The 15,306-nt window shown below is 53.7% G+C and overlaps 1 protein-coding gene and 1 long non-coding RNA gene across 9 annotated transcripts in view; both read left to right on the top strand.

Annotated features, from left to right (window-relative positions):
* The window catches only part of LOC112648862 (SLAM family member 9-like), a 31,720-nt gene that overhangs the window by 322 nt on the left and 16,092 nt on the right, over positions 1-15,306 (top strand). The window contains exon 2 of one of the 8 annotated variants that reach the window (XM_049112509.1): positions 440-568. The exons of 6 other annotated variants lie outside the window; for them this stretch is intronic. In XM_049112509.1, the coding sequence (XP_048968466.1) occupies positions 469-568 (100 nt within the window). In that variant the 5' untranslated portion in view covers positions 440-468. Of the gene's footprint in view, positions 1-439; positions 569-691; positions 809-15,306 lie in introns of those variants that run through there. One more of the 8 variants, XM_049112514.1, reaches the window with a different exon arrangement.
* Positions 5,619-8,939, top strand: LOC125755439 (uncharacterized). Its single transcript, XR_007412012.1, has 2 exons — positions 5,619-5,888; positions 6,157-8,939. It is a non-coding gene; the product is annotated as an uncharacterized LOC125755439 (long non-coding RNA).

Genomic DNA, 15,306 nt, shown 5'->3' with positions numbered 1-15,306 from the left:
TCCCAGGGAAGTGCTGGTTGGGGTGCTGCTCCTGGGGGGCTGTGCCCTGTGTGTGGGGGCAGGGCGGGCCCTGGGGTGCAGACAGAGCCCTGGGGTGCCAGCAGGACGGACAGCAGAGCCCAAGGCTGAGGGGGAGCCCAGGGACACAGGTCAGGAGCCCTAGGGGTTCAGACTGGGGAGGTGAGACCACCAGGCTGCTTGTGAGCTCAGGGTCGGGGCTTCTCCAGCACCGGGGCTCCTAGACGGGGCTGTTCCTACATTTGCTCTGCAATGATCTCCTGAGCCCACTGCAGGAGCTGAGGTAACAGGAGAGACCTGAATGGGCTAATCTACTGGACAGTGAGGTCCCAGGGCTAACAGTTAGCCCCGCCCTTGGGGTGTGGAAGAGCCCAAGGTCTCTTGAGTGACGTCTTTCATCCTCTCTTCCTCTATGTTCTAGATGCTTCCCCTGCCTCACTGTAGGCCCAAATGGATCCAGCAGGGAGGCAGCCTGCCATGGGCCCCTGCTCAGGGGACCCCCACCTGGGCGGGGCCTCCTGGCTCCTGGGACTCACCAGCCTCCTCCTCAGTGAGTGGCCCAGGCTCCCGGGGAGGGAGGACCCCCGGGCGGGCAGGGAGGCAGGAGCTGCGGGGCTGTCTGGTGTCTCTGGGGAGGAGCAGAGGAAGCAGCCCTGTGATATGGAGCACACGCGGTGCGTCTGGTTTCCAGCCCCGGGGGCAGCGGAATGAACACAGAAGCTTCTGGTGGAGGCCAGGCTGGGAGCCCTGACCCTGGCTGCCTGGCTGCAGGACGGAACCCCCAGCAGGGGTGAGGCCAGGGGAGCCCGCAGCCCCCTGGGGAGAGGGATGGAGGAGACCAAGCGGGGGCTGCTGGGACCCAGGGTGGGGACGGGCACCCCCTGGCCTGCGATGCTCAGGGGACCGGGAAGCCCCTGCAGCTGCTGTGCCTGGGCGGGGCCGACCCAGAGCCCAGGGCTGAGCTGGAGAAGAAAGCAGGTGTCCTCTGGCTCCTGGGGCGACATGAGGCCTGACTATGGTGACATTCTGTTGGAAAAGGAAGGAAAGGCGGCCTCCAGAATTCAAGGGGTCTGTGCCTCTGCTGCATGTGAGACTGTGCCTGGAACAGGAGACTGAGGACAGGGGCTCCAGGTGGGGGTACCCTGGGGGGTCAGGAGGGAAGCAGAGGGGGCCCCGAAAGGGGACTGAAAGAAGGTCTGTGCTAACCAGAGTGGGATTTTCCAGTTCTTACTTCATCAGACCACCTGCTTCCTTTTTTTTTTTTTTTTAAGATTTTGTTTATTTATTCATAGAGACACAGAGAGAGAGAGAGAGAGAGAGAGAGGCAGAGACACAGGCAGAGGGAGAAGCAGGCTCCATGCAGGAAGCCCGATGTGGGACTCCAACCCCGGGTCTCCAGGGTCACACCCCAGGCTGGAGGCCAGGCTAAACCCCTGCGCCACCAGGGCTGCCCAGACCACCTGCTTCTTTGTAACAAAGTAAATGAGAACGAAAGAGAACGCAGTAAGATACAGAGAATTGTATCCAGGGCAGGTGCTTTGCAGGACAGCATGTCAGGCCTAGACCTCCTCCTGCACGGGGTGTCAGAGGGGAGTGAGTGTGTACGAGGTGACAGAGGAGGAGCCCTTGAGGCTGAGGAGGAATCAGGTGTCAGTGTCCTGGCTGGCCGAGGCAGGGACAGCATGGATACCTGTCCTGGGGACCGGTGGCCAGGTGAGTAAGGGGTGCTGGGCCCCATGTGGGGTCCCCAGGCCTGGAGAGAAGCCATAGGGACTGGGTAAAGGCCAGGAAGGGAATCTCCAACAGGTGAGCAGCTCCTTTCTGCAGAGATGCTCTCGGTACGGATGGTAAATGTGCCAGAGCTGTTGGTCCGAGTCCCCTGCACTTCATCCTCTCCCTGTTGGGGGTCAGGACCCTGCAGGTGAGCGAGGTCACATGACCTGGTCAAGGGGACACTGCCCTGGGACAGGAGTGATTCCAGCATCGCTTCACACTCATGCACTCTCCTGCCTTCCAGGAGTCACGGAGCACATGGGAGGGATTTAATGGCAAGATGGGTTCTGGGCTTTTCTCCTTCATTCCTCCTGGAAACCACCCTCACTTCCTGTGCCCTCTGCCCTAGGCGTCTGCAGCACTGGCACCCAGGGTTCTGCAGCCCATGGTTCTGGAGTTGAGGATTCTGGAAACCCCGTTTCCCTGAAGGGGATGCAAGGAGCTTCTGTGTTGTTTCAAGTGCTCAGAAACCCAGACTTGCCTGCAGGAGTCGAGCTGGAGAAGATGACCTGGGGGATCTCCTCCGGGGCAAACTACACAACCCTGCTGCAGGTCTCCCCTGGGGCACGCGATCCAGAATGGGTCAACTTCCAGGACAAGTTCCAGAAGAGGGTCCGTGTGCTCAACATTACGACCCTGAGGATGAACAACCTGACCCTGGAGGACACTGGGCTGTACCGGGCTCGGGGCTCAAACACCAGAGGAATATAGTATGACCGGGATTTCCACCTGACTGTGTATGGTGCGTGGAGGCTCCTCCCCCAGCCCCAGAGCTGACCTCTTTCCTCTGTCCCTGGAAGGTCCTTACACCCCACTCATGGGGTTCCCTCCAGATCCCAGCCTTCAGACTCTCTCTTCTCCCCTGGAATCAGATGCAGGGTGTTCGCCACAAATGCAGGCAGAGCTGAGAGTCACCCCAGGGATGGAATCACTTTGGTGCTTCGGGAGGGGAACCCTTGTGGGGGGAAGTGGGGATTTTGCCTTAACACTACTGTCCCCACAGGACTCAGGGTCCTCAGGCTGTCCCTTAGCTGTCTGTGCTGCTGGGACAGGTGAGGACACCTCAGGGGCTCACCACACCCCACCTGAGGGTCCTACTGTGCAGTCGGGCAGGAGTCCGACCCCAGAGCCTGTGCCCTGAGGTCCGGGTGTGGGCAGGGCTGTGCTGGTCTCTGGAGGCTCTGGGGAGAATCCATTTCTTTTCTTGTCCCCCCTTCTGGTGGCACCTGTATCCCCTGAGTCCTGGCCCCTTCCTCCACCTGCACAGCCAGCACTGCTGGGATGAGTCCTGCTGCAGAGGGAGCATTGCCGCCTCAGGCTGAGAGATTTGCAAGACCGATTAGGAGTCTGTCCCTTGTTTTTTTGGGGGACCTCGAGTTCAGTGCATATTCCTACCATATAGGGTGTCTATTCCTAGGGACCACACTGTGTCCCCCACTGCAGCTCCTCTGCTGAGAACCTGGGCTAATCTCTAAGGCCCTGATCAGGCCAGTGACTTCTATACCAGGGGTATGGGGTCCTGACACCATCCCAGCAGGAGAAGATGGGCAGGGTCTACCAAGTTAAATTCTCCTGTTCCAACTTCTCCTTCTTCTATGGGACACCCCGCTTTCGTACAGTTAATGGAGTTTGGGTAGGTGGTTGCTGGACCAAATTTCTCCATTGAGATTTTTAAGAATTGCTCAGTCTAGTGAAATCCCATAGAGCTGACTCAGTGGCAACATCCTTATGGCACCTGCTGTAGTTTTGGTCACTTCTGTTCTATTCGTAATATGCTTTCACCATCCTGAGGGGAAGGAAACCAGAGCTTCAGGGAGATTCCAGAGGACGAAGCCTGAGCTGTGATGTTCTCTGCACACGTGACGCTCTGTCCTCTTGTTCCTCCTGCCCCAGAGCCCCTGCCCCTTCCCCAGATCTGGGCCAAGGATCGGTTCATCACCCCAGGCTGGTGCAATGTCACCGTGAAGTGTGACACCATGGGAACCAGGGAGGACCTGACCCTGTCCTGGGAGAGGAAGAGACTCCCCAGGGAACTGGAACAACGAGTGGCCCCAGGACCAGCTCCCAACCCTTGGACCCTGGCTCTGAGCCTGCCTCTCAGCCAGCCCAGGACCAGCCTCACCTGTGTGCTCAGCAACCAAGAGGACCAGAAAACTGTCACCTTGGACCTTGGGGACATCTGTGGCCACGGTGAGTGCATCCTGCAGAGGGGAGGGGCTCATGGGGCTCAGGCAGCCCTGGGTGAGGGTTCTCGGGTCTGTCCCCTTGTTTATTGCACCACCCTCCACCTGGTCATCCCATCCAGAGTCTGGCAGGCACATCCACCTGCTTCTGCCCTTGGGTGTTGCTCCCGGTCTCCTCTACCCCCACCCTCACCCCTGCTGGTCCAGGAAGCACCCAGCAGGGACCTCTGCCCACCCTCATCCATCATTCCTTGTGTCCAGGGTGGTTTTCAGGAGGGGAGTTGGGGGGTGTCAGGGGTCTGTGCCACCAGACGGGGTATGAGCCAGCGATCCCTCAGGATTGAGGGCCGGGAGTTCCTCTGCCCAATTGTGGGCTGGTGGACACAGGTCACCCCACCTGTTGGCCTGGATCCCGGATGTGTCCTGCTGTCCTCAGCCTCCAACCTCTGGTCAGGCTCCTCTCTCTTCCCTCAGTCCTTTCACGTCAGGATCTGCATTCCCCCTACTCCCATCCAGGGACCCCTTGGCTCCAGCTGGCTCTGGGCCCTGACACCCAAGCAGTCCCCGGGGCTGCCGCTGGGGGCAGGTCGAGCATGAAGAGAGTTTGACCCCGGGGTCTGGGCCTCAGGGGCTCAGGCCCCGCAGGAGCTGCTGCCGGCCTGCCCTCACACCTGCGTCCTCTCAGGAGCCGCCAGGGGCCCCCACACTGAGAGTGAGGCTCTGCGCCAGGATGAGCCTCCTCTGCAGCCCCAAGCCCTGGACGGCAGCGGCCACATCTGCTTCTCCTTGAATTCCTGTCCCAGCTTGGCCCCGGGCTGTTTGCTCACAGTCTGTGTTTCCCTGATTGAATGAGAGACCCGGTGCCCCGTGTGCCCCCTCGGCCCTCCCACCTCCTCCACCAGCTGCTGGGGCCCTGCTGCCTCAGTATCCCCGATTCCAGAGGAGCTTATCACTCAGACACTCACTGTGCCCTATGGAAAGAGGCCCCTGCCTCCCTCTCACCCTCCTAGCTGGCTCCTCCCTGCTTGGTCCCCCTCCCACCTGCTCCAGTGGGTGCTGGAGCTCCAGGGCTGGCAGGTGTCCCCCTCCCTGTTCATGGCCCTCTTTCCTGGAAGGCGGCACCCACCCTGCCTGTCTGCTCCCTGCACTCATTCCTCAGGATGAGGTTTCCCATCACCTCCTCCAGGAGGCTCTCCCTGACCACGTGTGTACAGGCTGGGAGCTCCTGTGCCCTGGGATGGCTCTGGCTGGCTCCCTCTGGCACCTTCTCACCCTCCTCCCACTGAGATGTCCTCAGGGGTGGGCACCGTGTCCTGTTCCTCTCAGCCCCCGGGCCTCAAGCAGGAGCTCGGGAAGTGTTGAGTGAAAGCACCTGCCTTGCTGCTCCCTCCTCAGCTTCTGAGCAGGTGCCTTCAGCACATGTCCATGTGCTGGGCAATGGGCGTCTGTCCTTCTCTCTGTCCTTAACTTTCTCCATCTCTCTGTGCGGGGGAAGCAGATCCACAGGGACAGGCTGATGCCTCCCAACTACCCAGCATCCTGGGGACTGTTGTGGTCCTGCTGCTGATCCTGGGAGCTGGACTGTTCCTCTGGAGGACACGAGTGAAGAAGAGCCTGGAGCCTGGGAGAGGCAGGTTGCACTTCTCCTCCCCGGGCCCATACACCTCCCTCCCCTGGACCCTGGGCTCCCTTCCTCCTGCCTTTACTGCTCAGGGGATGTCCCTGCAGGAGGCTGGTGGGGGCGGCCATGGCCTTGGGGTCATGGAGGGGAGGAGATAGGGTTTCAGGGCTCACACTCCAGCTCCCTGTGTTTATGACCCAGGTGCAGGGTCCCAGGAGGAGCACAGGGACCCAATGGGTGGCATCCACTATGCAGAGCTGAGCCAGCAGGGTTCTGGAGACAGCAGGGACCAGGTGAGGCTGGGAGAGGGGGCAGCCTGAGTCCTCCCACATCCCTGTGTGCCTGGGTATGTGTTTGTCAATCCTCTTCATCCACAGGGTCTGACCTCGACGCCCCTGGAACTCTTTCCAGACAACACAGTATTAGTTACGAAATACACCTCAGGGCCCATGCAGTGCTGAGTGATTAGGGGAGGTCATGTCAGCAGCACTGGGTCTGGGGGGGGTCCCTCTGAGCCTCTCTGTCCCTCTGCTGTTACAGGACCCTCTGTCTGCATTCCAGGGTAGGGGTGCAGCTCGTCTAGAAGGGGAGACGCCCCTCACTACTGTCTACAGTGAGGTCCGAAGGCCAGGCAGGGCCCTGATGAGGATTTAATTGGAAGAAGCAGGAGAATCCGGCCCCCTGGGGACACCTGTCTTGGGACCATGATGCCTGCAGCTCTGGTCTCACCTCTTCCTTCTCTGACTCCTCTGGTGAGGGACTGGCTGGTCCAAGCATCAGCTAGTGTCTATGCTAAGTGGTTCTGCACACGTTCACCATGAGACACACACAGTGGTAGAGCAAGCGGGAAACTGAGTCCATGAATTGGTACCAACATGTTCCAGGTCGGCTCAGCCTCAGCCCGGACACCCCTGGATGGACTCTGCTCTCCTCCTCATCTATAGGACAGCAAACTACCTTCAGACCCTCGCCCCCTGGACGCACCACTGTGACTCACAGCCTCCCACCGGGACAGTCTGAAGAGCAGCCCGCGGTCAGGCTGGGCCGAGAGCTATTCAGGGACGCGATGCCTCCGTGGCGGTCAGCGCCGGCTGCGTGCTGCTCTGTGGCCCGCACTGCTCTGACCTCGTGCAGGCTGGGACCTCCCGGGCCTCGTGCACACGCCGTGACGTGGGGGTCTTGTGCGCAGGGTCGGGTCAGTAGAAGGAGGCCTTGGGGGCTGACTCTGGAGGCCGCGCAGCTGGGAGCGCTGGGCCGGGACCCAGCCGGGGGATCTGGGCTCCAGGGCGCGGCTCCCCAGCCCTCGGCTGTCTGTCCCGAGTCCTGGCAAAGCTCCCTTCTGTCCTGTCCTGCCGCAAATGGCAGAGCCTCCTACTGTTCAGGAAGAAATGGAAGTTTCTGGGTCCTACCAGTTAGCTTTTAACAGGCTGTGTTGATTGACACCTGCCTCCCTCCTTCTCCTGCCTCCGGGAAGGATGTCCTGGGGTCTCAGTAGGACTTTCCCCTGCACTCTAGAGACCTTCCCTGGGGACGAGCCACCCGTGCGCTCTTCCTCAGAGCAGAGTAACTTTTTGGTTTTTTTTAATGCCGTTTGCAATAGTAAAACAGCCAGAGGCGAAAGAGGAAAACGGATGACAGACAGGGACACACGTGTGCCCTGGAGCCGGGGCCCAGCCACAGCCTGGCTCTTCACTTGCCCCACACCCAGAGGCAGGGGACGGAGGCTTGAGGACACGAGAGGAGCCGAGTCCCCGGGAAGGCCAGAGCCGTGGTCCCCGAGAGCTGCGGCCCTGACCGTCCACCTTAGAGGCTGCAGGAAGGGAACCTCAATGCTCCACGATGCAGACAAACCCAGGGGATGAGACCTGAGGCTCCATAAATCTCTCAGTGGATCAGTCCTTCCACTGCGCCTCCATCCAGGTGCAGTGGGGGGACCCAGGAGCCTCGGGCACCTCCACTCCCTCTGCCACGTGGCTCCCTTCTGAACCTCCACGTTCGAGGGCATCAGTGGGACGGACCGACGCTGGGTCCTGGTCGACTCTCCTCCCGCAGAGACTCTCTGAGCCTGTAAAGTTCCTGCTTCCTGACTTGGTTTGCGAAAGCGAACGGATGGAGCGTGTGTGAGGATGCATCTGTCCTCTGCTTGCTCCCCCTTCTCAGCTGCCGCCCCCCGGTGCTGCTCACCAATGCTGCTCGCGCTCAGGGCGGCCCTAGTCCCAGGGTTGTTTCTCCCTCAGAGCCTGCGGCAGCCTGAGGGCGGAGGGCGGCCCGGAGCCCCGAGCTGGGGGCGGCACAGGCGTGCCTGGGCCCGCTGGCCCTGGGCTCGATGGCCTTTCTGTCCTTCAACACTGACCACGAGACTCTTTCCGGAACACGACTTGGTGTCAAGCAGAATATGGCAGTGCTGGCTTCATCATGGACTCATTTTTTAAAGATTTTATTTATTTGAGGGAGAGAGAGAACAAGCATGTGGGGGTGAGGAAGAGGGAGAAGCAGTCCCCCCCAACCGAGTCAGAGCACAGCACAGGGAGCTCAGTCCTAGGACCCTGGGATCATGACCTGAGCTGTAAGCAGATGCTTAAGTGACTGAACCAACCAGGTGTCCCCACGGTGAACTCATTTTTATTAAGAATCAAAGTTGACTGAACTAAGCTACTGTATTTTATTTCAAAGAATAATTTCTTGGATTTTCAGCTGGCTCAGTTTGTGACCCTTGCTCTCAGGATTGGAGTTCAAGCCCATGTTCTGTCTAGAGTGATTTGAATTAATTAATTAATCAAAGGATGGGATGCCTGGGTGGTTCAGTAGGTTAAGTGACTTACTTCGTCTTCAGTCATCATCTCAGGAATCTGAAATTGAGCCCCGCCTTGGGCTCCCCACTCAGGGAGAGTCTACTTGTCCCTTCCCTCTGCCCCTTCCCCTATTGTGCGCGTGCTCTCTCTCTCTCTGTCTCCCTCAAATAAATAAATAAAATCTTTAAAAAAAATAAAAAGGTAACTTTTAAAACAATCAAAGGTTATTACATCACATCGTTGTATTAAAGTGTGGGTCCTTATGAGTCAGTGAGGGAAGCTGCCCTGGACATATGTGTGCTCCTGTCCGCCAGGCAGGACCCAGGATTGCTGGCAGAAGCCTCCAGAATGCAAGCTCTCCCCCAGCCTTTCATGGGATTGGACTGGGTCCTCCTCCTGTATGTTTCGTGTGTCCAGAAGTGCACGTGGAACATGAACACCAGGAGCCTGGATCCCACAAGGACTGTGGCCCCACCTTCCCTCTAGTGGCTGTTCTCAGTTTTCCTGAGAGCTGGAACTCATCCCTGTTCAGAGCAAAGAGTCTCTTCTGTAGTCTGTGTGTCCTCGCCTCATAAATTACTTCATATGAGAGAGACAGACAGACACAGACAGACCCACAGGTGCACCTGTCACCTGCCTGCTGGGGGAGCTCCTGCCTGTGCCTTCACTACCTTGTTGGTCTCTGGGAATTCCCTCAGTCCCACTTTGTCCTGCCCCCCCGGCCACCTGCCTCTTCTTTTATCATGCAGTTCCCTGCTCAGCACCCAACATCACTGTGGGGATCCTACTGTCTCCTGCATCAGGGGGTTTTGTCTGGAGGATGAAATCCTGCCTCAGTGGCACCTGGGCTCATGCAGGTTCTGGTCTCTGCAATCTTTCATCCCTCTGCCTCGAAATCCTGAGTGCCCAAAAGATGAAATGAAAAATCAGGAAATAACCACAAATTCAAAGTAAGTGAAACAAAAATTTTTGCTTCACTTTTTACAAATACATTGAAAATGTAGATGAAATGGTTAATTTTCAAGAAAGTATGATGTAGTGATAGGAGAAAGGAGAAAGCCTCAGGGCAGGTACGGTGCCTGCCGGGTGAACAAGCGCTGCCGCATTTCTCCGTTTCCCCGTCGCCCGCAGACCCCCCACCACACCTCAGCTGACCCTGGAGGGAGTTCTTCCCTCACACTGAGCTCCTTGGTGATTTTCGGGTCCCCAGCTGGGCGTCCTTGGATCTGAGGCAGTCCTGACACTGTCTACCTGCAGCTCAGGTCAGACCCCATGGGGGAGGGTTCAGGCCACCGCACCTGTGCCTCCACTCGGACCCAGGCAGCTCTGGTCTGTGCCTCTGAGCACCTGGCTGTGCCTCGCAGGTTCCCATGAGCGGCCTGTCAGGCTGCTGATTTCCTGGGGCAGCTCACCCGGCAATGGGACCCCGAGTCCTTCCTAGCTTACGGGTCGGTTATACAGGGTATAAGTCACGAGCAGCCGGGGGCAGAGGGGCCGGGGACAAGGCATGTGGGGAGGGGTGTGGAGCTGCCATCCCTCTAGGTGAGCCCCCATCCTGGATTTTTCTTTTCCTCTGCCCGTGAGTCTGAGCCTCCTGCAAGCCTGGTTTCCACATCCACCCTTCTCTAGGGGCACCAACCCTCTCTCACTGCACCTGTTCCAGGACCTACTTCCTGAGCTCCCTCATCCCTCTCCTGTCCTCTAATTCATCTTCCACACAATGTCTGTCTGAAGTGATCCTTAAAAGTGGGAATCACATGAAATCATTGTCCTGAAAACCATCTAGTGGCTTCCTTTTGCAGGTGGATTACTCCCAGCTTCCTACCCAACCTGCAGAGCCTTCCTTCCCCCATCCTCCTGTCTTCAGACCTCGTCTTGGCTCATTCTGTTCCAGCCTCACCTCCCCATAGGTGTCCATGATCACGATCATTGCTGCATTGGGACCTTAGCATATGCTTTTCCTCTCCTCGGTGTAATTAATTCTAATTGTCACCACTCTTGGGGACCTTTCTTCACAAGACACCCACGCCCCACACCCCCAGCAAACCACCAGCATAGTGTCACATTATTGCAAGTGTCACTCGGGTTCCTGGTTCCTGGCAACAGAGATGAACTGGTTGAATGTATATATTAGAGGAGTGCAAGTGGCCCTGGACGGTGAAGCCCCTGACGACCAGGACCTGCCCCTCCAGGAACTACACCAGGAGTGACACCTCGGTGAGCTGGTCAGTCACAGGGGATCTGTGACTCGCAGGGACGTCACAACTCCTACCCCAGCACCACTGATCTGGACACCTGCTTGGCCCAGGACTGCTGCCACCTCCGTAAATGATGGCTACCCTTAGAGGTACAGGCCGTGTCCCATGGCACTAGCTCCAGGTAGAAGGTCCAGGGTGGGACATCTGACCCCAGAGCCCAGGTCCTGTGTCATCTCAGCTGCAAAGATGCAAGGCAGTGGGTACCTGGCATTTCCAGCTTCTCTGGGGGGATGTTGGCTCTGGTTCATGAGGAGACAATTCCCCAAATGTGGGAAGTAAGTTCAGAGGCCGAGCAACAGGTAAGGAATCTGTGCCAGCCCCTTTCTGTGTTCTTTATGGAACTTATAATGATTTGAAATCATGTGGTGTTGATGCTTCCCTGCCCTGGTTCCCTGACTAGGATGGGAGCTCCGTGAGAGCAGGTACTGGTCCCCACTGTGTCCTCGGTCACCACTGTGTCCCCCATACCCTCAGCCATGCCAAGCTGGTCCAGCATTGATTGCCCAAGGTGGGCTAAGGCCCCAACGGAGTACAGATCTGTACCAGACAAGTAGAGTCAGGAAAAATACAATGGTAACATGTCACCTGGCATGAGAAGGTCTGTGACCAGCGCTGATAGTGACCACTGTGTTGCCTAATGGTAGAGGGTCATGAATGAACTACTCAGAAGCAGTGTCAGAGTAGTGGTGAGCCTGAGGCCCTGCTGCCACTTGCTGAGGAACACAGGGCAGTAGCAGACATGCTGAAATGGTTTTCTTGTGTCATAGACGGCCAAAGGGAAACTTGAAACTTGGGTCATAATTTATCAGCTTCCATATTGTCCAGTGTTTCCCCAGATTAGAGCAAAGAGCACGTTGGGTATCAGGTGCAGGGAAAGAGTGTGCCCGAGCTGGGAGGGTGACACACATGTGCCTGACCCAACGCTGTGTGCCCTAGGCAAGGCCCGTGCTGAGCAAGCACCTCTGTAGCTTTGCTTCCTCGGCTCTGAAACAGGAGAGGCTCCTCCTCTTTAAGCATGCCAGTGATGTGATGGGACAGCAGGTGCTACAGCAGCGTCACTCCTGTCCGCTTCTTTTTTCTCCATCTTAGCTATTCCCTCACCAAGCTTCCAGACTACAGCCGACCGCAGCTCCTCCCACAGCCCTGAAGGGACCATTTTCACCTGACCTCCTCCTTGTCCCCTAATGTCCGAGAGGTTGAGTGGAGTTGGCATTCTGAACCCGAGTAACAACATTTGCTGGTGTCCTAGAGGCCTGATGCCTCTGGTCCTGACTGTATGAGCTTGAAGGAAAATATAAGAGCTACTTCTCCCTGACAGAGATGGCAGTTGAGCATCAGGAATTTCACTACGGAAAGGAGTGGGTGGTATACAGCAGGTATCCTTTTCTCACAGGAAAATCCCCAAAGGAAGTCTTTAAATTCTGTGTAAATGGTAAGGTGAGCCCCAGTCAGGAATTCCAACACCTTTATCAAAGTATGTTGAACTACATAAGTTTAATAATGTCAACTCTTCTTTAGGAATAGTTGCAACTTTTTTGATGCCCTAACAATAAAAGCTTAATTTTAAAGATCTCATCTTAGAAAAACTTAGTGAAGATGTCTTAAAAAGCATAAAAACAAATGAAAGCCATCCAATTTCTTTCTTTCTTTCTTTCTTTCTTTCTTTCTTTCTTTCTTTCTTTCTTTCTTTCTTTCTTTCTTTCTTTTTCTTTCTTTCTTTCTTTTCTTTCTTGATTTTATTTGTCCATTCATGAGAGACACAGAGAAAGAGAGAGAGGGGCACAGAGACACAGGCAGAGGGAGAAGCAGGCTCCATGCAGGGAGCCCAATGTGGGACTCGATCCCAGGTCTCCAGAATCAGGCCCTGGGCTGCAAGTGGCACTAAACCGCTGAGCAACCAAGGCTGCCTGGCATCCAATTTTCAATTGCAAATTGTTGCTGAGTTGATTATTAGAAATACAAAATTCCATCAGAAACATTCTTAATCAGTTAGTTCGAAAACTAATTAAAAATTCCTATCATCCTCAATAGGGAAAAACTCAGAGCTTTTCCCCTAAGTTCAGGAACACAACTAGGCTGTTCACTCTCACCACTGCTGTTCAACACAGCACTGGAAGTCCTAACCTCAGCACCAGACAATAAAAAGAAATAAAGGGCGTCCAAATCAGCAAAGAAGTCAAAATCTCAGTCTTTCCAGATGACGTGATATTCTACATGAAAATCCCAAAATGACTCCACGCAAAAATTACTAGAACTGATATAAGAATTCAGCAATGTGTGATATCAAATTAACGCACAGAGGGCAGTTGCATTTCTACACAGTAACAATGAGGCAGAAGAGAGAAATCAAGGAAGGACCTAATTACAATTGAATCAAAACCATCAGATGCCTCGGAATAAACCTAACAAAAGTGATATAAAGGATCTGTACTCAGAAAACTATAGAGCACCTATAAGAAGGATTTTAAGGAAGACATAGAAATGCAAAAATATTCCATGGTCATGGATGGAAGAAGGAATATCGTTAACGTGCCTATGCAACCCAAAGCAAACTATACATTCAGTGCAATCCCCATCAAAATACCAAGAGATTTTTCATAGAGTTGGAACAAATCATTCCAAAATTTGTATAGAACCAGAAAAGTCCCTGAAGAGCCAAAGGAATGTTGAAGAAGAGAACCAAAGCTGGTTGCATCACAATTTTGGACTTCAAGCTCTCTTACAAACCTCTAATCATCAAGACAGTGTGGTACTGGCCCAAAACAGAAACAAAGATCAATGGAACAGAAGAGAGACTCAATGGTCAACTAATCTTCAACAAAGCAGGAAAGAATATCCAATGAAAGAAAGTCTCTTCAACAAATGGTGTTGGGGAAATTGAACAGCCACACACAGAAGAATGAAACTGGACCACTTTCTTACACCATATATAAAAATAAACTCAAATTTGAAAGACCTGCATGGGAGACATGATTCCATCAAAATCCTAGAGAAGAAGGCAGGCAGCAATCACTTTCACCTTGGCCACAGTGATCTCTTTCCAAAGGAAAGAGAAAGAAAAGCAAAAATGAACTACTTGGACTTCACCAAGATAAAAGGCTTTTGCACAGCCACAGAAAGAGTCATCACAACTGAAAGGCAATTCACAGAATGGCAGAAGATACTTGCAAATGTCTTATCTTATAGGACTAGTATCCAAAACCTATAAGAACTTATCAAACTCAATGTATAAAGCAAAAAGTCCAGTCAAGAAATGGAGAAAAGACATGAACAGACATCTCTCCAAAGAAAGGAAATGGTCAAGAGACACATGAAATATTGCGCAACATCACTCAGCATCAGGGAAATGCAAACCAAAGCCACAATGAGATACCACCTCATGCCAGTTGGAATGGCTAAAATTAAGAAGTCAGGGAAGGACAGATGTTGGGGAGGATGCAGAGAAATGGGAGCCCTCTTACACTGCTGGTGCGGATGCAAGCTGGTGTAGCCACTCTGGAACAGTATGGAGGTTCCTCAAAAAGTTAAAAATTGAGTTACCCTATAACCCAATAATAGCATTCCTAGGTATTTATGCAAACATAAATGCCTAGTGATTCGAAAGGGCACATGCAACCCAATATATATGGCAGCGATGGCCACAATAGCCAAGTAATGGAAAGAGCCCAGATGCCCATCGAAGGATAAATGAATAGAGAAGAAGTGGTATATCAAAGGATACAATGGATTATTACTCAGTAATACTCAGTATTATTATTACTATTAATAATAATAATTATTATTATTATGCCATTTGCTAGGACATAGATGGAACCAGAGGGTATTATACTAAGCAAAATAAGTCAGGCAGAGAAAGACAAAGAATATACGATCTCACTCACATGTGGAACTTAAGGAATAAATAGATGAACATAGGGGAAGGGAAGGAAAGCTAAAAGAAGATGAAACTTGAGAGGGAGGCAAAGTATAAGACTCTATGGAACAACTGAAGGTTGCAAGAGGAGAGGTGGATGGGGTAAGGGATAACTGTGTGATGGGCATTAAGGAAGGCACTTGAGGTGATGAGCACTGGGTGTACTGGGTGTTGTATGCACCTGGTTGTATGCACCTGATGAGCCACTAAATTCTACCTCTGAAACTAATAAAGCTCAATAAGTAAAAACCAATTTTAAAACACAGACACATCTCTACATTTCTATGTTGCATTTGGCCACTCGTCCCTACAGGGGCCAAGTCTTGTGATCAGGACACCATGGCCCGATAGCTTAAATATGTATGGTTTGACTCTTTACAGTAAAGCTTGCCTCCCCCTCCCTGGATGGTGCTGCTAGCACAGTGGATGCCTGTAACTCTGTAGGTCATCCTGGAGATTAAGGAAGTTAATGGAAAACCCTTGGAGCCATACCTGGGAATATACACCTGCTCCATGACTGCTATTTTTTCCATTTCATCTGCAAATGGAGCAAATTCCACTAATAAATGTTCTCTTTATACTGTCATTATATTCCTTTAATAAATCCAAAGTGATCATGTATGTGGTGTGATTTCATTTGCTAGTATTTTATTTAAGAATTTTAAGTTTCCTGTGTATGACTGACTGTAACCCATGGATTAGCAGATGTGCTTGTCCTGCTTTAGTTTGGGGATTCTTCTTGTCTGAT

Source organism: Canis lupus, chromosome 7, assembly GCF_003254725.2.
Source record: "Canis lupus dingo isolate Sandy chromosome 7, ASM325472v2, whole genome shotgun sequence".
Taxonomy (NCBI): Eukaryota; Metazoa; Chordata; class Mammalia; order Carnivora; family Canidae; genus Canis; species Canis lupus.
The sequence above is the reverse complement of the archived record's forward strand: the minus strand, read 5'-3'. Positions and strand labels throughout refer to the sequence as shown.